We start from the raw sequence: 24,409 nt of genomic DNA on the forward strand, positions 1-24,409 counted from the left end.
TGCCAGGCTAGCTCCAGCCAGTGCACCCAGAACAAAGAAAACTTCAGCCTTAACCATCCATATTGTTGTTGTAGGGGATTCAAGTCAGGCAATCCAAATGTAGCTTTTAGTGGTTCAGTGAAAGAGAGCGAAAACTTTCAAACAAGAGCACTTACCATCCAGAGATTGAATAAACAAAAGCATATTTAGACGACTGTGTGCTATTCAGCACTTTACATCACGCGAAAAAGAGTCCCTCCTCTTTTCAAACCCCCACACAAATCTTGCCATAGATATTTCAGGCTGATCTCAGAGATTTGTTGTTTTCAGAGTTAAAACAACATCAGTTACCAGATCTAGATGAGTTGAAAGGAGTTACAGTGTCCTTTGTATATCCTCCCCCCTCACCCAGCTTTGAAATCTATGAAAGCAGAACAAACTATGTGATAAATGTTAGTGTTTTTTCCAATACTTGCTCACGTGGTCAATGTTTTGTAAGAATTTACTGATTTATTGGAATTTTTGATCCTTGAAAGGATCAATAGGTTAGACTTTTTGAGGAACACCGACTGTAGTAAGGTTGGAAGTGGCATTAAGCAGAAAAAAACCCCACTGGCAGGTATTAGAATTTATGAAACATCTAGTCTGCTTTTTACTCTTTTAACTAGTTATTTATATTAATGTCTTTTGTCTTTCTTACCGATTCCATAGTGAATCTCTTGAAGAAAAACTTGAAAGCCTGGATGCTGAAGATCTCATGTCTCATCTGTCACAACCAGAAGCCTACCTAGATGAGGAGAAAAGATCAAGTAAGTAAAACTGACCAAAACTATTGGACTGACAGTCACCTATTTAAACAGTCAGTTTGAAACAATATGTGTTAATTCTTCAGCGATGGCAGTTTATCATACATTTTTTTTTATTACTACATTTGATATTGTGAGTTTCATTGTGAGAAACAGATCCACTAGGAATACCCTGAAAAAGAATACCTTGTTAAAAATTACTAGAGGAGATCTTCATTTGGCTGGCTGGGAAAACTATCTGTCTAACTCAATGTGGCAACTGCTCAGTCAGCTGCACTGACTGCAGTGCTGGTAACATCGCCTGTCCAAGTTGTCTGACACTTCAGAAGACCCTGTTTTCTGATATAACTTCAGTCTAACCATTCAGGCTGAAAATTTCCATGTCAGGTGTATGCACCAGACTGATCTTTTTTAGGAGGATGGAGATAATATCTGAAGGATAGAGAGACTGGGAGCAAGAAGTGTTCTGATGGGGAGTAATCCTGCCTGTAGGAGAGGGTAGGAGGGCATGGGGAGAGAGTCATAGCAGGATATGGACAAGTGGTCTCACAGTTTTTCATCAGGTTTTTCTGCCGTTGTATTGCATACTCTTTCCAGTTTAAGAATTGCATTCCTGTGGGGAAAGGAAGGTCCTAGAGGTGCTGCAGAGCCCTGAACAGGTGAGTAGGGCTGGCACATACCTTTCATTTTCAGACATTCTGAGCTAATCTTTATGTTTGGTCCAAAGGGACGAGTTGGAAAAAGTTTACCAGGGTCTTGAGGCCAGATATGGGTGCTGGAAAGGAGAATACTACACAGAAGCCATTTTCTTGAGATGGTAGAGCAGGGAGGCTGGGACAAGCCCCATGAGACACAGAGATGTGGACTGAATGAGCTGGCAGGTGGGAGAGGAGACAAGGACCCATAAGAATGAGATCAGAGTAAAACAGAGGGGCCCAGGTAGCAGCGGAGTGGGAGAGACACCATCCCCAGATTACACCCTTTGCTTGACCAGTCTGCCTATTTTCATTTGAGCACATAACTTGAAGCCTTGATTCCTTGAGGAAAAGCATGAATCCTTCTCTATGAGGCTTTTTTTTCAACCTTCTGTCTAAGAGAAATCATGTTACGCCTGTTGACCTATTTCCCCAGAGACTTCTGTAGTTTGTTTATGGGGTTTGTCCTGTTTGTTTTGTGTTTCCAGATATGTCATGTGGGTCTGGAGGTTTTCCAACCCTTAACATTCAAAATAACTGAGAATAATCCCTGTCTCGAAGGCATATGAGATTCAATTAAAAATTGCGACATACAAGTTTTTGGATGGGATGTTAGTTACTATCTCTTTTTTCTGTTTTTGAGCCTTTAGGATACTTTCAAGGGATGTTGTCAAGAGCTCTTTTATTATTAAGAGGGTTAGACATCTTTTTTACCAGCAGATTTCAGATTTTTACATGCTGGCTGGAAAGGATCTGAGGTTTTACCAGATATGCCACCAGCTTGGCAGCGCAGGAGGAGAAATGGTTATGGGCTGTGCTCATAAGGAGGAGGTGTGTCCTTTGATTTGAAGGCAAGTATGCAAGAGGAGGAGTATCTGCCTTAAACCAAGAATATTATGCTTGAATATTGTGTTATATGCAGGAAAAAGTTGTTAGAAGGCGGCCCTGGCACTGCACTGTGTTTTTGTGGATTGGAAAAGGCCTCCCCTGGCAGACAACTGAGTACCACTGTCTTACTGCAAACTCATAGCCACTGGCAACCCTAGATGTGACTCAACCCATGGTGACATGTCTGCTGGTTGTTAAATTTTATAGCACACCTCTTACTTTTAATTATGTTATTAATCTCTTTTGGCAAAGAAAAAAAGTACCCATCAATGTAGGTTTATGTTATTCAAATCAAAGCAAGAAATAAAAGGTATTAAATGGCTCATTACTTTCTAAATTGGATGCTGGCCTAAGTTTACAAATAATTGTGATTGACATTCGACTACGTTTTGAATTGATGGCAATTTATTTTTCATAAGTCTAAAAAGTCACAGAATCTCTTTATGTCTGTTATAATAAGCTACTGACTATTGCTTAATTACTCATTTGCTATAGGCAGCATTATATGAACATTTTTGGTTAGATCTCAGTGATTTAGAATGATTAGATTCCCTTTCTAGGCCTCCTACTCATTTTTGGGCCTCTTGATACAACAGCAATGAGCTGTTGTATAAAATTAAAAATCAAAAAAATCCAGAAAAATATTTATGAAGAAATAAAATTGGTTTAAGTTATCATCATTGATTGACAAGAAACAGCGCTGAAAAGGAAACATATGTGGCTGCCCTAGAGAGAGGAATGGTGGCCCAGTGATGAAAGAGCTCATGCGAGTTTGACACTGACTCGGTGACCTTGGACAATTTATTAGGGCATCCTTCAGATGGCAAATTCCTCCAGCCCTACACCCATTAGAGTGATTGGTCTGGGTGAAGAGTCTTTTGAGGCTAAATACCTAATGACAGTAGTAGAATTTCAGCTGTGTCAAGATGGCATTTTGACTCTGCTTCTCACCCTGCCAAAAAACCAAAACCAATGCTTCCCAACCGTCCTAGGCAATGTGAATAACATTACCAGATTTATGTAAAATCCTTATATATGACAATATGTGAGTGGGAGCAGGGAGTGTATATGAAATGTAAAAGCCCAGAACAGATAGAGAACAATGAAAACAGGAGAAATATGATTGCCTTTCACCCAGGGACACCTACACCTGAAAAGAGAAAGTCTAGTTGGGGCTTAAGTAAGGAGGGAGCCTAACTGAGAACAGGGTGATGTTAATGGCAGCTGGGTGACAACTCAGCTCAATACAATGATACAATAGCAGATTCTATTAATCCTTAGATGAGGAAAGCATTTGTTCTTGAGGCTAATTATAAATACATACAATTATATTGAATTAATTGGTACAATTTAAGTGCTTGACTAATCCTAATGCTCAACTAATAAGTATAATGAGTTGAATCCCTATATTTTTAAGGTTTCAGAACTGGATAAATGTTGTGGAAAGCCAATGGGTTCTCAGTAAGAGAATATAAAAATTGCCAATATATTGGGTAATAATCAAGAAAAATTTTATGTGGGGATTTTTCAGAGGAGAGGAAAATATCAGGAAATATTTTTTACACTCTTTAATTACCTGCATTTGGTATTGCTTAAATTCTCTGTGATTTCATGGGTAAGTCATTTAATGACCTATTTTAGCTTGCTTGTTGTTTTGGAGGATTTTTTTTCTTTCATAGTAGAATATATGACCTGAGTAGCAATAATATAAATCCATATTTTTCATGTCTATTGACTGTTTTGGGGCAAATATTAACCAGCCAGTTTTCTTGTGTGCCTGGAGTTAGCCTAACTAGAAAAACTCAAACAAGCAAAAGTTAATATTGTTTCTACAGTCACTGGTATAACCACAATAGTGGTTGTGCACCACCATGATGAAAATCAACTCCCTTTATGTCCAACAATAATGTGAATCACAGAAATCTGACCTTGTTATACAAATGTGATCATGTAGTAATTATAGCTCTTGTGGTTTCTGTATAAACAGACTACTTCATCTGGAAATGCTGTAGGGTACTGCTTCATTCTGCAATTTGCTGCTAATGACTGAGCAGAAAGCTTTTATATCCCAAAAAGCTTTAAAATAAAGCAGGTAGAAAAATCTTATTTCCTGCAAATGAAAAAAAATAAGCTGGTTATTTGAAATGCAGTGAATCAAGTCATTGCTCTATGTTCTGTTGAGTAGCAGATCTTACAAATTTAAAGACTCTTCAAAATCACATTTTGCAAAGGTTATTAAAGACATTGTCATGGGCAAAATATGGAACTAGATCACTCAGTCTAAGTGATAACTGACATGTTCCTTAACAACTGTGAGATTAACGAAAATGTCTTTCATTTCGTGCCAAAGTCTGCTTGTTCTGTTTGTGTCTGTGCTGGTATCATCCAAACAGGATGCGACAAACATATGTTCTTTGGCTTTGCCCTAATCCATGATTTGGATAACACTATTAAGATATGGTCTAACAAACTTCAGTGAAGTAAATCCAAGCATAATTGTCTGTGGACTTGATTTTAGAATGTCCTAAGCAATAGAAGCTCCATCCTGGCCTCATGCATTAGCTGTCTGTGTTTTCTGTGCTTCCATAAAAATATACTATCAAAATATATGCGTGCTTTTAGGCATAGACTGAATCCTGAAAGAAAACAATAATGGGAAAACTAACTCAGGACAGAGCCCAGGAGTGACCTGAAGAGCTGAGTGACGTCCTCTTGATGATGAGTCCCTACTTATAAGAGTTTCTGAGAATGTCAATTGCTCAGTTTTTAATCTATTCAGTCATTACGGTGATGACTTTGGAGAATTCTAATTTCTTAATCAAAATTTTGTTTAGTGCCAGCAGTGCTACCAAAGTTCATAAGTATCATATAAGTAGTATAGATTTTTTCACCCAAGAAAATTCAAAACCTGAAAAAATATCAACATAGGTTTCTTGAAATAAAATATATTTTCCTGAATTCCATCTTGATTGGCATACAATGAGTAATGAAAAAAAGTAATAAACTGCATTACTTTTCTCTGATTCTTTATAAATAATATCTGGAATTAGCAATTCCAGTGTTTTGCACTGGATTGATGTCAGACTGCGAGGGTTATTAATCCTAAGGTCACTACACCTGACTTTTTAAAATATATTGGCAAAGTATGAGGTTTATTCTATTAATCTTGAAATACCCTTGTATTTGAATATGTATGGAAAATCAGCTTAAAAATTCAGACCTTTTCTTGCATGGTACTTTTAGAAATAGCAACTGATTAAAAAAGAACCTAGTTTTAGGAGATGGTTATTACTGTTAGAATGGAAATTAGTTCCCTACCTCATGTGATATAATTGTCATATGATTATGAAATTATCATGGATGGGCTGTGCAAGTGCTATAGAATAGTGCTTTGGAATTCATGCTGCAAAACATAATTCTAAGACATTCTAATTCTCAACAGTTTTGCACTATATCTGCACCACAGGATGTTATAGCACATTACCAGAGAGGGCCAGAGGACTTAAGGGTACTTGTTTGGTCATTTTCTGCAGTCCTATTCAGAGGTGAATTTTCTTTAACACTCAGATATGTGACAAAGGTTTGTGTAAGTATTTGGACTGAAGGACTTTCTAGTCTATGAAGCCTGTCTTTTGTTATTTGTCTAAGGGCTTCAGGATGGTGGTCTTGTGAGTTAAATCTCCTTGTATCCACTTAAGAGTGACCTTGTTATCACTTCCGACTATATCCATCAGCTGTTTCTTGGGCTCAGGGAAGAATTTTCACATTGTGGAGGCAGTAGCCAATCGGGGTGTCTGCTGCTCAGTTTCAGACCTCTGGAGAGCTTTCACTGGTCTTTCAAGGGTATTTTTTTGTATTTGATGGCAAGGTTGCCATCCACAGTCTAAGACTTTGAGTTACTTATAAGCCACTTCTAAAGACTGTGAGGCATTAATAACACACAAGGGTGCTTCTCACCTTCCCTGTATGCTTAGTCACTGCTTAATTATTTACTCAGTACATAGTTTATAGCAAAATACACTGTGCAAGGTATATAGATAATAGATTAATAATATAATATAATCTGAATGTGACATCAAGCCCTCCTGTCACTGCCCCCACTCATTCTCTATAGCCACTGATTGTGGGCTGAATTCAAGATCAACCATTTGCTGTCTGTGTTTTTAGGAAGGAGTCATTATTAAAATTAGAAACTAAACCTTGTGTATCTGTGTTAAAGATCAAATTGTCTCTGCACAAAATGTCGGGTGCGTTTGAGCATTCCATGTCCTTCCTACAGCAGTTTTCCCACTCTGTATTGGCAGTGCTCAAGCAAAGCAAGCAGCACACCTACTTCCAGCCTTCATTGATTAGTCAAGTACTCCTGAGGTCATGCGGTGTCCTGGTGTCTGAACACCTCACAGAAGTTAATATGTTTCATATATATTTGTAGGATGGCTATAGCAGACTGAAGACAAGACCATCAGGCTCCAGTTTGTGACAACCCCTCTTGTCTTGGTACAGCTCTGCCCTTCACAGTGCTGTTTGTCATTCCTTCCTCTTTGCCATGCAACAAGCAGTACCACTCTTCTACTTAACAGCCCCATGAAAATGTAATTTATTTTGGCTCAATAATAAGTCTAGCCATCCTGTCCTTCAGCAGAGTGCAGAACTATCAAAGCATCTGTACAGAATTTCCCAAAATACAAGGCACATAGAAATCTCAGTGCAGGCATAGAAAGATATTCCTAAGTATTCTCTTCAGGTCTGTGTTTACCCATACAGTGAGTCATGCCCAGACCCATGAGCAAGGATCTCTTTATCTTTGAAATCATATGTCCTATCTACATGGAAAAATGAGATAAATATAAAAGTTAGTGACAGAACAGAGCCTTTACAACTTAACCCAAACTCAGTCCATGTAAATGGGATGCTTTACCTCCACTTTAGTGAGCTCTGACTCAACTTTTAGACTGTAAAAGTGGGATGTATCTGACAAAGTGTCTTTGCCTGGCCTGTTCACTCCAGACTCCTTTCATCGTGACTGATGATATGGTCAACACAGACAATTGAAAGTAGGTTGCATCTCACCTCATCCTACAAAAGTAGAATTTTAAACCAGAGATACTAAAGTAGATGTCTATAAAGTCATGAATCACACACTAAACTGCTTCTTTCATTCTACTGATGAAAAGAGAGTTGGGTGTTGATCCCAGAGGTAAACACCTACCCCAAAGATGCTGCATGCCTAAGGGCATTGCAGCAGGGCCTTCTTATTTCTGCCTGAACCATACCATGGGCAGGTATAAGACTGTACCTCTAATTCTACAGCCAGTAAGGGACATTAGGAGGAAGAAAAAAAATTAAAAAAAACCAAAACCAACCTTTCAATGGAAAACAGAAAAATACCTGGTGCACAACCATGGATGTTGACATGTTTTCCATTAGATTCCAGTGGCAATCTAATGGGATGTTGTACTGATCTTTAGGATTTTCTTCAATAGAAGTTACAGAAAAAACCCACAATAAAATTATATGTTGTTATGTAAGTTTTATACTTTTACCAAGAAAAGGATGCATCAGAAAAATAACTTCTTTTTTCAGTTTCATTTGTATCAGTTTCCTGTTCAAGCTCATGTAACAGTACTTGGGCTTCCTTGTCTTGGTGAGAGCATGAATTTATACCAAGACAGAAGTAAGCAAATCATATAGTTTTCAAGAAGGTGGGAAAGCATTGAGACTGAGTGCCTCCAGGCCATGAGGGTATTTAAAAATGCAGAATAAATCACACATTATATTCTCTAAACAGCTCCTGTTATTTAATAAATCACTTAATAAAAAAATTAATTTTACCGGTGCATCAATTACTTAAACTGGCTAATGAGTTCCTAATATCTCTGCAAGTGACAGTGAGATGAGTGTTTTGAATAAACTCAGAGGGGTTTGGCTCATATTGTATAAAGCAGAGATGTGCGTTGTGGGACTCTAGAGGTTTCTTCTGCCCTTCTGCAAGTGTGGAGCTGAGCTGCCTGCTCTGTGAACACTTACCAAGTGAAAGAAAGAGTGAAAAAGAGAGAGAGACAGAGAGAGAGAGAGAGAAAGAGAAGGAAGGAAAGGAAGGAAGGAAGAGAGAGAGAGAGAAAGAAAGAAAAAGAAAGAGAAAGAAAGAGAAAGAAAGAGAAAGAAAGAGAATGAAAGAGAAAGAAAAAGAAAGAGAGAGAGAGAAAGAAAGAAAGAGAGAAAGAGAGAGAGAAAGAAAGAGGGAAAGAAAGAGAGAAAGAGAGAAAGAGAAAGAGAGAGAGAGAGAGAGAGAAAGAAAGAAAGAAAGAAAGAAAGAAAGAAAGAAAGAAAGAAAGAAAGAAAGAAAGAAAGAACTGTTTCAAGGGCAATCATCTAAATGAGCTGGAGAAACCTGGGATGACTAAGTCCCCAGTCTCCGGAGAATTTGCTCTGAGCACTTTGATGCATTTTAAAGTGGTATTACATTCTAGGTTTTGATAACATAGCCTTCTCCTCTTCTTCAGATTCTAGGCAACTGTTGTTAAGTCCATTTTTTACTAAAGCCTAAGGAGCATGAGTTAATAAGGCCAAGTCTGTAACCCCAGCACTGCAGATCTGCTGGGCTGCAGAGAGCAGGCAAGAAGGGAGATGTGTTCATTACCTTTATAATTGCTCCTACCGAGCAGGGCCTTTTGATCTGTCCTACCACGGGACTGTTTCACTTTCAGTTCTGCAAATTAATTACAGGGGAAAGAGTTTTCGTTATCTCTAGCACCATCAGTAATGATTTATGCAGCTTTGGTTTCCTTCTTCTGATATATTAATGACTCGAGTCTGGATCTTGACAAAAAAAGTCACATCTCTGATTAGAAAAACCACCAGCATCAATGGGAAATGTCAGTCCCCATCACTGGTTTACAGTTTTAAGTTGTTTTCTTTGGTGGGCAGTTCTTGAAGTGCAAATGTTTTTCTGCTTGTGGTTGGAGTCAGAAGCAAATCCCCAGTTGAGGGTAGGTTTAGAGTGCCTTAGTCCCTGGGAAAATTCAAAATTCTGAGTCAGTGGCCCATACGTCTTTTTAGCCAGCATCTGGAAGCTTGGACACTTAAGACTGGGTTAGCAGGAGAAGGCACAGTGAAAGAAGGAGGCAGCTAAAGCACCCAACAGGGAACATGGGAGGTACAGCTGGGCTTTGAGCACAGCCTTAGAGAGTTCAGGGCTGTCAGTCTCTGTAGCAGACCTGTAATCGTGAATCTGCCCCTGAACATGGGAACTGAAGTCAGCCCTCCTTATCTTGTAAAAATGTGATGCCCCCTGCAACACTTGAGAAGTTTGTGGCATTGTGTAGCAGGAAGGTTCCATGTTTATTCCTCTCCCCTTCCTGAGTGGGACCAGAATTTCCAGCCAGTGCCTGTCCTTTCCCACAAGCCCTTAATATCACTCTGAAAGGCCTAGAATTTGTTAGTAGCTACAAAACAATCAAGTTAAATCTTCCTTTGTGAGAAACAAAACCAACACCGTAGAGCCCTGTGAATATATCTCAGATTTTTTTCCAGGGAACATCTGATCCAATTTAATTCCGTAAGTCCCTTCCCAGTCATTAATCTCTAGCCAAATTTTGTTTTTCATTTTATTGCACATTATGATTTACTGCACAGCTCTCTGTTCATTATTACTTAGAGAAGCAGTTGTTCAGATCCTATTTCTCTTGATCTCCTGGTCACGAAAATACTGTGCAGATGTGAACTGAAGTAAGAATAGTACTCCTGGAAGAGAACTCTTCCCCAATTAAACATAGTGTCTGTGAGGGAAGTTATGATCTTGCAAATAGTTTCTGCTTCTGAGAAAGACTTAACAGCACAAATGAGGCCAGCTTTCCTTACATCAGGTCTACTGCTTGCTGCAAAAACAGTGCAGTAACCGACACAATTAATATTGCACAAATATCCTGGGAGGGCTTAAAAATGTTGAAATCCCACATATATATCCTTCAGTACTTAGAAGAACCTGATCCGCCCAGCGCATTCCAAAATGAACCCATTTCATTTCTGGGAAAAAAAAATAATCTTGTTTGTTTCTGTCACGCACAAGAAAGGACAAAGCAGACACATATTTTCTCATGATAACTACAGAGGGGTGTTGTCAGTGTTCACACAGATGCTGCTTGGTCACTGTGGTCTTCCTCCTCCCTTGCATTCTATCTGTGGGAAGCAGAGGCAAGCCTGCTGCAGTTTGCTTCTGGAGTAGGAGCTGGCTGGTTCTGCTCATTTCTGGTGCTCATGATCACCACTCATCTCCTGCTAAACCTGGTAAACTCCTATATGTTGCAGGTAGCTGGAGGTGCTAAGGAGCAAAAGCACAATCCTGTCCTTTCTGGGCATCCTAGTTTCTCTCCCATCTAATTTCCTGTTCTGAAGGGAGTCCACTGTCTTTCCACAAGACTCAAATTGACTTGTCTTCAACAGCCTGGCCCACCTGATGATTTCTATTTAGAACAGGCCTTGAACTGTAAAAACAAATGTTCTGCAGCTCAGGATGGAGTTACATTGTCCTGCACTGGGAAACTCCAGAGGAAGCACTGAACTCTTGTCTAGCAAAACCCTTAGTGGACTGAAATAACCAACCTCACCGCCAAAACAACATTGAAATAATCTATCCAGGACTTTGTTATGAGCTAAAGTTCTGAATTTTAGGCAATCAACTCTTAGTAATTGCTGATTTAAGACTTTACCTACAATGGCCAACTTTAGCCAACAGGGTCCTCTCAAAACATTGCCACTGGACTAGCAGCCAGCCCTAGTATGGAAGCAGTACTGATGCCAGGACATTATAATCTCCAGGAAACACTTTTTGCATTACCATGGTGGTTTAATAGCCTGTGATAATGCAAGGAGGGAGAATTTAAGTACTGGGACAAATAACAACAGGTGTCTTTCACTGAACTGTTATTGCTCCTAAAGCCACATTGGCACACGCAGGTTTGCATGAACATCAAGAAGATTTGGGGACTTTGAAACCCCTTATTGGCAGCCTGGAGGGGCAAATGCTCTGGAGGTTTTTCTCCTGTGTTGCAGTGAGCACATCATTACACTCCTGTGGAAATTCTCTTTTGGTCTTACAGTAGTTGTGGCTTTTCCCTTGAGGAGGAGGTAGTCAGAGGTTTCAAGCAGTATTTTTGTTTTCCTTCTAGCAATCTGCCTATTTTTACAAAATGTGTAGGAGCTCTTGAGACCTCTGTTCCTCCATCTGTCTTGGTTGAGGGAGGGTCAAAGTCTTGGGGAGACACATGCACACACAATTCAGTTGCCTCAATCTCGCTTGTAGACAAGCTAGGGATACCGCAGAGTTCTCAGAAACACATTATTTAAACTCCATTTAAATAATATGAATTCCTATGATATAAGTTACTTTTTTTCTCCCAGGATGCAAATTACAGAATGGATTAGGTTACCTTAAATGATAAGGTGTCTTTCAGCACCAGCATCATGGAAAAGTGTTAAGACTACTTCTTTTCCTTAAGGTCAGGCTAAACCTAGTCTTACTGCCTGGGATCATGTTTCCTCTTGTCCCTGGTCTGTCTAACTGTGTAAATCTGTGGTAACAATTTACTTGTAAGTCTGATAGTCTTGCTCAAGCTGTAGCTATTGGGTGACTTTGCTTAGGACACTGCTGATGTGACTCACAGGACATGAGCCTATTGCACATCCCGGACTTGAGAAGGAGATACATGTGTCAGCCACTTGTGGCTGTTTGGGAAATCAAAGTGTCATAAAATGCGCAGAAGTAGTGTTAGAAATGATCCTTGATGGAAGGATATGTCTCACTGAAGAGGAACCTTCCAGCTAGGCTGTTCTGTGTGCTCAAAGGCAATGGAGGGGATGAAGTGTAGGAGTTTGTGAAATACCCTGTGCAGACGTGTATATACCACCCTATAGGGGAAAGAGCCTAATTACTGCTCTGAGCTTCCAAGGAACTCTGAGAAGAAAAACATAAATCTCAACCATCAAGAGATTTCTGTAATTCAGACCAGGTGTCAAGTAAGCTGTTGCATGGCTCCAGCACAACATGACTTACAATCACCTTTTTATAAGTGTTCTTCTGCTACTGACACCCTTTAAGTCTAATATTCTCAGTAGTAAGGAAATTTGTTTCCACTGAGCCAAATCCCATTTTTCTAGGTAGTGAGAGTAAATACCAGCTGTCGATCATCTTGGATAGTAGATTCTTAACCCCATCGTGGTCAGTACAGAAATATGATAGAACATTCTCAACCACAGCGTCATAAACACAGAAAATGAAAATTACAAAGTTTAAATGATCTGTGAGATGCGGGATTCCGGCTAAGACCTGTCTTACCATTGATTAAATCTGGAATCAGATTCATTTAGGACAAATGTAACATCAAAATTATTCTCTGCTGGTTGATAATAATTCAAAAGCTCTATACTTAATGTAGAATTATGGTACCCGTTAGTTTTAAATACCTTAATTATTTTAAAATATCTTCAGAAATTATTCTACCAAGGTAGAGATCCTCTTTGTTCATGAATATAGATAACTACTGAATTGTAGGAATTTCTGATCCTGACAAGCTTTGCTAAGTACTCAGCTACTAATTATGAACAGGAATAAAAGGACGCCTGCTGAAATAAATATTACAGGATGTGCAACTACAACCTGCCTCTTATCAGATGGATGGAGCCAGTATCCTACATCAGCAGAGAATGCAGTCTTGCACATCTTATGGCAAGTATGGCGTTATGTAAATAATTCCATCAGTAGGCATATTAATTTGTGTGAATGCTGAACTGCTTGGATTTTAATGCAGAAGGAAAGTAGTAATATAGTTCCATGCTAAATAAGATAAATAAAGCACTAGAGTTCCAGGGTGATGGCATAGATCTTATTTACTCACAAATAAATCTGTAATATTTCCACAAAATTCAGTTTGTAGCACTACTATAAATCAGCTAGGAAACTAGGATTGTATCCTCACTGTAAATAATGATTTAATAACTGTAAATTCAAGACAAAATTCCTTCCATGACTTTGTCTACCCATTTTAGTCTAACAATCTCATGTACCTATAATAGTGTTTTTAAAATGGATGCCTAAAATGTGTATTAGTTTAAGTAGAAAAAAGCCTACAAAGTATGTTGCACATATATGCAGGACAAGTACATCCTAAGCACGAGCTCTGAAAGCTCAGAAAATCCTCCAGATGAGATCCTGTAATGTTGGGGCCATAATCTCTGGAAATTCTGCTACATGTCCTCCCTGTTCTACTCTTGTACCTTTCACATGTCAGCCACTGCTGGAGACAAGATCCTGAAGTGTTGGCTCAGCTGGTTTTATGTTCTATGTGGAATCATAGCACTGTGCTAAGGTCTTGGTGTTATGCTGACTCTAGATACTGTAAGGCTTCTCCTAGTGCCTGAAACATCCTGCTGCCTCTCTGGCTGGCAGTTCTGGCCAGGACAAAATTGCTTTCTATGCTCTTGGCCAGCTGCTATAAAAAGGATGTGCATCTGAGCCAGGCTTGGCAGAAGACATCTCCCTCTCCTTGCACCAGTGGTTCTGAGGAGCATATCAACCATGTGCCCTGCCTTTCCCTCATACATGCTCCCTTCTGGCTGCTGCAGAGCTGAACAAAAGGAAAGTAGAGGAGTCAGCCACGCTGCTCCTGCTGCTGGTCTGGGTAGTGCCATGCAGTGAACTTGCCTATGGTCACATCATAATTCAGAGCAAGAAAGTGGCAATCCTAGGGGTGTCATTCAGCCACTAAGAGCTGATTTATTTTCTCTCCAGACTGGAGAAGAGATATGGAGGAACGTGTGATGTTGCAGGTCCTCCCAGGACCTGGGGCACAGCTTGATTTGTAGTTGCAATCCCATCCCATCCCATCCCTGTGCCACAATGCTACAGCTTCAGTCACTGTAGCCATGAAAAAAGACTTGGCAAGGCCTTATTTACCCTTTCTCTAAAGCAGTTTAACTTTTCAACCTTAAGGCAACACTCCAAAAGCCATTTGCTATCCTAGATCAGGGGCCATTCAGACAATTGTACAGATACAGTATTTTTACCTGCTGAGTTACAAGTGAGGTTGTACTTGGGTGAAGGTTGGTTGCACTTGTTATTTTCCAAATGAACACTTAGGAGTGTGTATATGTGTGCCCAAGGAGAGGCTCTCCTAACCATGGACTGAGGATGAGCTGGATCAAGTGGCAATTAAAATCTCATGGCCTTAGGGAGTCACAAACTACTTGCAGAATGTCTCAGAGACATCTTCTCCCATGGGGAAACATTGCAATCTTCAGCTTTATTGGCTTCTTTATGCCCCAGGTCCTTTAAAACTGGATGTTAGCATAGCCCCACAGCTCTGGGATAACAAGCACTAAGGCACCATGCGGGTGTTGGGATCTTTACCCCTGCAAGCATAACTGCTCATCTAGTCCATGCACCTCTCTCCAGTCTTTCTTCTTTGTCCAAAAAATTCACATTTGAGGGATGGAAGACCTCTAATGAGGCATTTTACCACCCCAAAGAGGGTTATTCCTTGCCATCCCCTGCAGAGCCTGGCTCTCCAACCCCACCTCTCACCCCTTCCCCCAGGGACCATGCAGCAGTCTCAGGCACTCTCAGCTCCACAGAAAAGCTTCTCCAATTTCTTTGTTATTTTTTCTCTGGCTTTATTTATGAAATGATGTGCCAAAACACTGTCCCCCTCATTACCACCCCTTTTCTCTCCCTTTTGTTTCCCATTGGGCGTTTTGCTCTGACACAAACAAGTAAAGACACAAACATGAGGTGGGAAGATCTGACCCTGGCTGTAAAGCACTGTCAAGAAGAGAAGTTCCTATACGTAAAATCAGCTTTTTCTCCCCTCTTCATGGGACCTTGCTGTGGGATGTTCAGGGCTTCCTGCCGCAGCCCCCAGGGTGGCCAGCAGCCCCCAGCCAGGCCTTCTCTCTCTCCAACACAATTACAGTCTGCAAATGTTTAAAGGCAGCTTCTTTTGAGCTAGCCACATGCTTCAAATTGTTATGTGGTTAACCACTGAGAACAAACCCCCACACAAATACCTAAGGATCAGCTTGCTGAAGCCAGGGTGGTAGCAGTGGGGGCAGAAGGGTAGAGGGGAGATTTCCTCGTTTTGCTTTTGATGAGATGAAAATAGAGTTATCTTCTGACTTTGCCAAACTGCCAGCAGCCGCCGCGTCACAGTGTGTGCTGGGTGATGCCGTTTGCACATTTCTTTGCTGATGAAAGAAAGGAGCCTTGTTCAGCAGCCATGGCCATGCACACCACGGGCCACATCCTCCGCTGGTGTAAATCAGCTCTTCTGGTGCATAGGAACTGAAAATGCAACCCCCTCTCCCTGTGTGATGTGCAAGTGCCAAGCCAGGGGAAGACGTCTGCGCTTCGACATTGCCCTATCCCATGTCCCTTAACTCTTATAAAAGCTGAATGCTTTTCTGCTGACTCACAGAGACAGATGGATTTTGTTAACTCCAATTGAGATAGAGGAAGATGCACTAAAAGCATCACTTGGCAGGGCTGAGCCCAGCTTTGGGGTTCAGGGGGGACTGAGCAGGGAGCTTCACATCTCACCCTGTCCAGCATGGATGGAGTTTGGCTCCTGGGTGCCACATGGGAGGAGAGATGTGTGGTCTAGGCTGAGCCCTGCTGCTAATCAGTGTCTGAAATAATGACCCATGCTGTCATTCCCTCCCCCTTCTTGTGTCCTCTCTGGAGCTCTGCAACTCCCCAAAGGCCACCAAAGAGACTTAGAGCCAAGAGCAACTGAAAAAGAAACACCCCAAAGCAAGCACAGAACTCAAATCCCCTCAGCAATTCCATTGCATCTGCTTAAATCTTCTTAAGTTACTGAGGATTTTAGTAACTTTAGGATTGAGCTAAGTTAAATTAACTTGCCTTTGCTTGAGTTTCCTTGTATTTTTGAAGACTATGAAGCTGTTGAGGAGCAAATTGTCTTACAAACTCATGGGGACAGTTTCCAAACATGACTGGCAGAGCTGCTCATGTAGATTTCCTGAGAGTGGACCCAAGTGGAGATAGAGATCATCATTTTGCCACAGACCAACTTTGAGATCCATCTTACCTTTATTTTAATTTCTAAAATGGCAGATTAAAGGCTCCCAATGTGGCTAGGGTAGTCTTGAGGGGGGAGATACAATCCAAACATGATCTGCTTTCTTTGGTGTGAAACAAAATGGAATTATTTGCTTTTAGTGTAAAACTGTATGAAAAGGAGAGGTTAAAATTTTTTGGTTGTGGGGGATGTTTTCAGTGAAAGTGGTTTAGTTTCTCTGGTCCATTTGTCATCTGATCAGTGAAACATCACTGTGCTTTATGAACTTAGCTCTGCAAGACTCTGTACCTGTCAAAATTGTTTATCCATTCTTGCCAACAACAGCAAGGAAGGCAGGAGGACTGGCAGTCATGATGGTGAGTGAGTTGGACACATGGAGTGAGGGCGCATGAGTCGAACCTCCTCACTGATGCAGAAAAAGAAAATGAGTGAGGAAAAGAACATTAAAGCATGAAATGTCTAATCTTAGAGAGTTTAATGGTGCAGCTTGTGATAAAAAAAGAATTTCGAGAATTTCTATATGGGCAACTGAGTAGGTAGGTCTTGATGGTCAGCTAGTCCTCATGCTGCTGAGGGTTCAGGAGTAGATGCCAGTAGAAGCAGCTACTGGGGGACATTGGCACATTAACATTGACTACCATGGGTAACTGGTTGGGAATATTGCACTTAGACAATTGAAAACTAATGTGATAATCACTTACTAAGGAATTACTAAGGAACTACTTAATGCTTAGTATAGTTTTATGAAAATACATAAAAAATCTTAGTCTAAATCAAACAGAACCTTGATCATATGTGAGGGCTGTGAGGGAAAAAAAAAAAAGAGGGAGGTAGGCAGAGAATTCAGGTTTATAAAAAGAAACCCGTACACAATGAGCTGAAGGTTGTGCTTCTGCACTTCCTGCTCTGGGTGTGAGCAGAAGAGGAAATACTAAAATACCACCAGAAAAACTATTCCCACAGCATTCCCAACCTGGCTGACACCAGAAAAGTTCTGACAGCCCTACAAAAAGGGGTAAAACCCCACAACTGGCCGAGTCTCAAGGATCCTCCTCACAGGAAGGCCAAAAAATTTCCAAAGCTAGGAAATTTGGGTAGACTTAGATGAGTGTTTATATTTCCCCTGACTCCTCATCTGTATTTTCTGCAGTCGACATCACTGGTGATCATTGGCGACATTTGACTCTTTTACAAGCTTTGAGAGGAGCACATTTCTGCTGCAGCCAGTTTGATCACATCCATGTCCAGAGACCACCAAATTGCATGTGAACTGCAAGGCAGGGCACCACATTCCAGTCTAACTCAGGTGAAGGGTTCCTTGCCACCCCTTTCATTTTTTGACAGTCAACCCACTACAATGAGAGTACATCCTACACACAGCAAGAACTGACCTTTCAATGCATAAAATGCCACCAGTTTCAGTGTTGTTAATAATTAAAACTGAATTTTTGAAGGTTCCCAGGCAGACAAGACATGAGTTTGGTCTGGTTGCTCTAGCATACCTTCCACTTAAAGCAAAGAAAACCACGAAGATGAGCAGCAGGATCACATTCAAAGGTTGTACAGATAGCTGGCACACCATGCAATTAGTTTAAAAATCTCAAATCTGGAAGCTTTGCAAAGAACTTGGAAAATGGCTCTTTCCCTTTATTGGTATAAGAACGGAAGTATTCTGTCCTACTAACCCCCCAAAATTGAAATATCAAATTCTCTTGTTTGACATGCAGTACTGTACACTAGAATTCAGGACTTGTTCAATAGTCTAAGCAAAATAGCAAAATTAGTATAAAAAAGTAAAATTACTATAAAAAGCTGGTTTTCCTATAGATGTTTCCATACATCTAAGCAATTTCTGAATCAAGTTTTTCCCCTACAATTAGAGAATCAAATCCCTGGACTGGCTCCAATGAGCAGCTCAGGAATGTTCAGCACAACCACAGCCTCCAGCCATGGGACAGAACAAAAGTTGCAACAGTGATGATGCTTTATCTTCCACAACTTACTCCAGCAACACTTCGATGGTTGCCAATAATGAAATCTGCTTCAGAGGCCTGAAAAAAAGATTTTTCTCTTTTCAAATTCTAAGTCACTGATTTTGAGACTCGCCAACTCATTGCACTTGTAACTGTGGTTTGACTAAAACCACCTAAGGCTGATAATGTCATCATGAATTCTCGCATCCAAAAATGAAGCTAAAACCTTAGCTAAGCCCCATGTCTGAATGCAGATTTCCAGTTCATTCAGAGCAGCATAGCACTCAGCATTTTCCCTTTTCCCTCCAACAACAGAAATCCCCTTTCTGGCCTCCCGGAACATTGCTGCATGGAATACACTGTCACTCCTACTGCAAACTTATTTAAGAGACAATAGGGCAAATATTTGGCACACATATTCTTCTTAAAACTTAAATCTAGATCCACAATAAAACATAAAAGGCCAAGGAAACATGCAAAGACAATCAGAAAATGCTAATTTTTCTTTTAAAATTATTTTTCACTGAGAGCAAGACATTGCAATTTACAATGTGGGCGTCATTCTGCACGTCCTTTCTTACATGAGCTCTTTTTAAAGTTATTGAGGCTGTTTCCATGAGTAAAAGCTACTTACATGAGAAAGGACTCTCAGAATCTGGCCTTACACATTTTGCTGCAAAGTTCACCTAGACATTATCTGGGCTGTGGAGCAGCGTGCGTATTTTTAGGAACGAGAAATGGACTTCAGTTGTTTTTTTTGGAAAAAGTTCTGACTTCAGCTTCACCCATCTGCTTTTTGCAGTTTGCTCCGCAGCCTCATTGAATGGACGAGCTCAGCCTTTGTCCCTGTCTCTGAGCTGCTTGTTACCAGCCACGCTCAGCCCCAACACGCTGTAACTCACCAGGACGTGTGCAGTCTGAATTCCCATTCCAGGTTTGGTCCTCAAGCCTAAGGCCATTATTCCATCTCAGGCTAAAACATATTCTCCCATGGGCAGCTGAAAAAAAATCTCGTTTCTTCAGATTTTCTTACCCCAAAATGATAAAATGAAGTGAAATTAAATAAGAATAATAAAAAGGAAATCCAGCGTACGGCAATCCTCAGAGTTCTGGAGTTTAAGAGTGTTGATCAGCATCCATAAATGTCCTGACCGGTGAGGAGACACAGGCACTACAACTGGAAAGAGAGCAGGAAGGAAAACCTACCATGTGAGCAAAGTTAAAAAAAAAGGGGGGTGGGGGGAAAGAGAGAGAGAGAGAAAAAGGTCTGCTCAGTGGACAGCACTTGGGCTGATAGCAGGGATTTCAGGAAATCCAAACACTCAGACAGGAAATCTGAACACTGGATAAACATGCCATAATCTCCACAGATACAGTTAACGTGCAGCTTCCCTGTTAACCCATTGCCTACCCATGGCTGAGGCTGAAATCAGATCTGCGATGTGAGATGCCTGGAAACACGAGCTGCCCGGGGGGCTCCACAGCCTGAGCGCTCAGGAGTCTGAGCAGCAGCCCTGCATTCAGCCCTGCCCTCTCTTTTTTTAACACCATTGGTTTCTACATAGTGCAGCTTTAGTTAAAAAGTGCAGAATTTTCCTCCTCTGAGAAGGAGATGCGCCCTGAGCCCTGCAGCAACCTGCCAGAACTCGTGTGTGCCACTGCCTGTGGATACCTGGTAGTCCTGAGTTAGTTTAACATGGTTCTTTTTCCACACCTCTTTTGCTGTAACACAAGATTTGTACAGCTGTCTGGGGGATATTTGCAGGGTGCCAGTGATGGTTTACTCCAGGCTGGTGCAGTGGGGACACCCTGCTTACCACCCATAGAAATTATAGGGACAGACTATTTAAAGGAACAGGGGAGTTTGGAAACTCCCTTTATGTCATTTTGGCAAGGAATGTAGTTCCGTGGCAGAGGGGCTGGAACTAGATGCCCTCTGAGGTCCCTTCCAACCCCAACCATCCTGTGATTCTGTGAATTGAGGAACAAACTCTGCAATCTCAAGCAAAATCAAGATGAAGCCTGTTTGGTTGGTTATTTTCGGAATACAAACTTTGCTTTTTGTGTCTTGTGGTTCAGTTGTCATCATTAAAAATATCATGTTTAGGCTTCTTAATTAATTTCTATGATCTACCTGGGTTACACTATTAATGTAAAGCTCTTAGCTAGTTGCAAAAGCACGAAGAAACAATAATATTGCATAGAACTGACCCCTTGCTCCCATAGATGTCATTAATAAAGTGAAGTTTACATGAGAGTTGCCAAATTTAAATTAATATGATTACAAGCATGCACACACAGACAGTTAAGCCCCTGACTGTCTGCAGGATGGGGACTTCAGTGTGTTTTCTAGAGGAGGACAATTGCAGACTTCTCTGCTCTCCAGGGGTTATGGACTCCTAAAGCAAGGACCTACTTCCAAAAATGCTTCTTCTCTCTGAAAATTGCCTTTGTGGGACAGTCCTTCCTAAAGCATGCTAGAAAGAAAACATCACATCTTTAGATTTTCTAATTCTCCTAGGACTTAATAGAAATTAAAAAAAAAAAAACTATAAAAATCAGTACCTTGAATTTCACTTGCTTGTGGAAGTAATTAGACACAGAGGTAATATCCACTGACTGGTGCCCTTGCTTAAGGCATTGGCAATTAGCTCGTCTGAAATGGCCCTCATGGAAGTCCCACATGCAATATTAACCTGTATCATTATATTAAGGTTCCTGCTAGGAACAAAATAGTACTATAGGAAAAAGCTTCCTTCAGCACCTTCTGCTACTTGCAGTATGTTTCTGCTTATTCAATCGGTTACAGCATTCCTTGGAAGTGGCCAGGCTTGGGCATCATTCCTGGTCTATGGAGTTGGGTTGTGCTGGCCCTGTGATGCTTCAGGGAGCCTGGCAGCAGAACGGGGGTGGAAAATGGGGCTTTGGGGCCATCCCTTCCTCAGGACCTCTCCTCTAGTCTCCAGCCTAATTTTGACTCAGAAAATATCTTTCAAATTCCTCATGTTACCAGTCATTTTTCTACTGCTTTTCAGAGGGCATGAGGCTGGTGATGCAGGTCAGTCCCTGTGAGCATGGCTGGAGCACTGGTGGCTGCATCTGTGCAAAGAGCTGGTAGAACAAATACTTGACTTCAGAGGCATGAAGTCATCTGCCTTGCCTAGCATGTGCTGCATGAAACAAGGACCAAATTGTTGCTTGATGATGTCAGGAGGGAACTGGTGGAAAAACAGGGAAAAATTAAAACATGTCAGGGTTGAACTTTTTTTCTTTTTTTTTCTTGTTCCATGTGCTTTGCCAGTGAGCTATTTCAGTTATTCACTTTTTTCCGTAGAAGTTCTTCTGCTGTCACAGTACTTTTCACCTTCTCTTTTCTTGTGTTTTCCTCTTAGTGCCACTCTTTCCAGTAGCAAAAGGAAATCCAAAAATAGAGAAAAGGTATAAAGTGCAGGTTTTTCAGCATAACTGGAAAAAAAGAAAAAAAGAAAAGAAAAAAATAAGCATTAAACTTCAAAACACACATTTTGACAAAGAAAAAGCCTTTTCAGATTGAGAGACTTTTCATTTGAAAATGTTCAAGCAGCTCTAGAAAAAAAAAGGAGCTGAGGGAAGTGGGATATAATTTATTACCACTAACATCTGCTGTAAATCAGTTAGAGGTAGGCAAACATTCCCTACCAGGGCAGAGTTAGGTCAAGGTGAGAGGGGATAAAGCAATAATTAAAAAAGACCAGCATCCTCCAGCTACCTTCAACAGGCTGTAAGCAGAAGAGCTAGTTCTTGATGTAAAACTGGGGTTCTGTATAGAAAAAATTCAAAAGGGGAGGAAAAATTATATTCAATGAGAAGCTATCAGTTTATAATACATCTCCAACAATTTCCATGCAGAACCACAAAAAGTATTATACTTTTCTAGTTTTCCAGTTAAAAAAATGATTAGAACAAAAGGTTGTGCTTATAGTGAAAAGTTTAATTTTATGAGGCATTTCCATTGAAAAACTCTACAGAAAGGTGTTATTGTCAGTCTTGGTAAAGCTGTGAATAGGGACAGCATGGTAGGCAAAATAATGAAGCTGACAATAATAAACTATACTGAAACATTCTAGCAGAAACAGGGTAGAAAGAAATCATCAAACTCAGGCAAGAAGAGTTCTCAAAGCTTCTCAAAGATTCCTGGAAGGGCACAGCAGCTGCAGAAAATCCTCCATCACCTTTGGCACGAAAAGCCAGTGGCCTTAGTAGAGATGTGAAGATGCTTGCTCTTAAATTGGGAAAAACCCTCTACCACATCCACCCTTGATGTACCCACAGCAGCTGAGCTTTCTGATCACTTGCTCTATATCCCCAGGATGTATCTTTGTGTATTCCTAGAGCTGATAACGAAATTCTCACTTCTTCCACAATGAACGCCGTGGCTACTGATTAAGATAAATCAGTTCATTAAAGATTAAAAGGGTTTAGATATGTATGTGAAAGATAAAGCACATGAAATAATTATTGAGATCGTGAGCAAAATGCATAAGAAAGTTATCATCAAGCTATGAGGCCCCAAGTTCTGTTATTTTTCATGTTTCAATGGCAAGCCTTATTATAATAGTTAATATTTTTTTTTATTATAGGTTTGAAAGAGAGATCAGTTCTTTACTGCCCTACTTATTAGATTTGGAGAAGATTTCAACAGAATAATTAGAACACTTTGAGAAAAAAATTGCAGGTCCCAGTTTTGTCATTTTCCACCCTTCAGTCACCCGGAGGCTTTACATCCTTGAAAAAAATTACTTAATATATTCAGATGAAACTAATTTGCTTTCCCTTTAGAGCATGGCCAGCCCTGTGGCTCAGCCACCTCTTTCTCTTTAGCTACCAGAAACTGGATGCCAGAGAAATACTGTGACACTCTAAACCAAATTCCCCAATCACACTGTGACTCTATCAGGATTTACCACAGCATATACTAAAACTTTGCAAACATTAGAGAAAATGAATAGAAAACACCATCCAAAAGGATTTCATAAACACTGACACAACTTACCATAAGCTATAAACACTATTTTTCTTGCAAAACTTCAGTGATTAACTTGTTTAGAGACTTCTTGCTGCGCGACAAAACATATCTCATTGTGCACTGGCTTTCAATTTTAAATAATTTCCTTGGAGATCCCTGCCACTTTTATTACTAGTCCTGCTCCTTCCTAAATGAGCAGCCAAGAAGGTTTACTTTTGAGATCAGCATCCCTGCTGGCAATGTTGCACTAGGAAAAGCACCAAGCCCACTCCATCCAGCAGCAAACCATGTTCTCTTACATTACACAAGAAATGTTGCCACTTTCCCCACTGTTCATTCAGTGAAATATAGCAGAAGCTGTGTTCTAACAGGTTTAACGACATGTTTGTACATTTATTAAGCAAATAGCACCTCTTGACGTTACGAAAAGGTCCAGGCATTAGAAACTGCCTCGACAAGAAGCACTTGACCCTTGTTGGTACCTACAGGCTACACTAATGCACAGGAGGCTGTACATGTTTCTTTTCAACTGTTTTTAGGGTTTTCTTTTTTTTTATATGAAAAAAACAAACCCTGAAGCATTTCCTTTTTTGCCTCTCTTTCATTATTCCTTGTTACAATGGCAAAAATGGGGAATATTTTCGTAGTCCTCTTTTTCCCCCTATTTTCTTTCCAATGTGGCATGTGAAGGGAGGAAACCAAAGACATGTCCAATAATTTTTTTTTTTACCAGCTCTGCTCAAAAAATGCTTTCTAGAAATATACAGTAAAGGGTACTAAAGAAAGCAGATGTCATCTAGAGAGGTCCCCATGGTGTCAGAGTAGCTGCTGGCTTCATCTTTTGCCTAAGATATGTGGACAGTCCAGAAAATGTTGAGAGACAACTATATGTTGAATTATGCACCACAGACCCAAGTTACAATAAAAATGTTGTGTGGAGAAATCTGTGTCTCTCTACATCATTCTCTATAGG

The 24,409-nt window shown here is 40.5% G+C and overlaps 1 protein-coding gene and 1 long non-coding RNA gene across 4 annotated transcripts in view; one reads left to right on the top strand and one right to left on the bottom strand.

Annotated features, from left to right (window-relative positions):
- The window catches only part of ASAP1 (ArfGAP with SH3 domain, ankyrin repeat and PH domain 1), a 144,983-nt gene extending 125,596 nt beyond the window's left edge, over positions 1-19,387 (bottom strand). For both annotated transcript variants that reach the window (XM_085053573.1, XM_085053570.1), the window contains exons 1-2: positions 19,334-19,387; positions 680-766 (exon numbers count right to left, since the gene is read on the bottom strand). In XM_085053573.1, the coding sequence (XP_084909699.1) occupies positions 680-738 (59 nt within the window). In that variant the 5' untranslated portion in view covers positions 739-766; positions 19,334-19,387. The remainder of the gene's footprint in view (positions 1-679; positions 767-19,333) is intronic.
- The window catches only part of LOC146442428 (uncharacterized), a 41,079-nt gene that overhangs the window by 9,292 nt on the left and 7,378 nt on the right, over positions 1-24,409 (top strand). For both annotated transcript variants that reach the window (XR_014850262.1, XR_014850263.1), the window contains exon 4: positions 691-788. This is a non-coding gene — a long non-coding RNA (uncharacterized LOC146442428). The remainder of the gene's footprint in view (positions 1-690; positions 789-24,409) is intronic.

The sequence above is a fragment of the Lichenostomus cassidix genome, chromosome 2, assembly GCF_008360975.1.
Source record: "Lichenostomus cassidix isolate B80296 chromosome 2, HeHo_3.0, whole genome shotgun sequence".
Lineage (NCBI taxonomy): Eukaryota > Metazoa > Chordata > Aves > Passeriformes > Meliphagidae > Lichenostomus > Lichenostomus cassidix.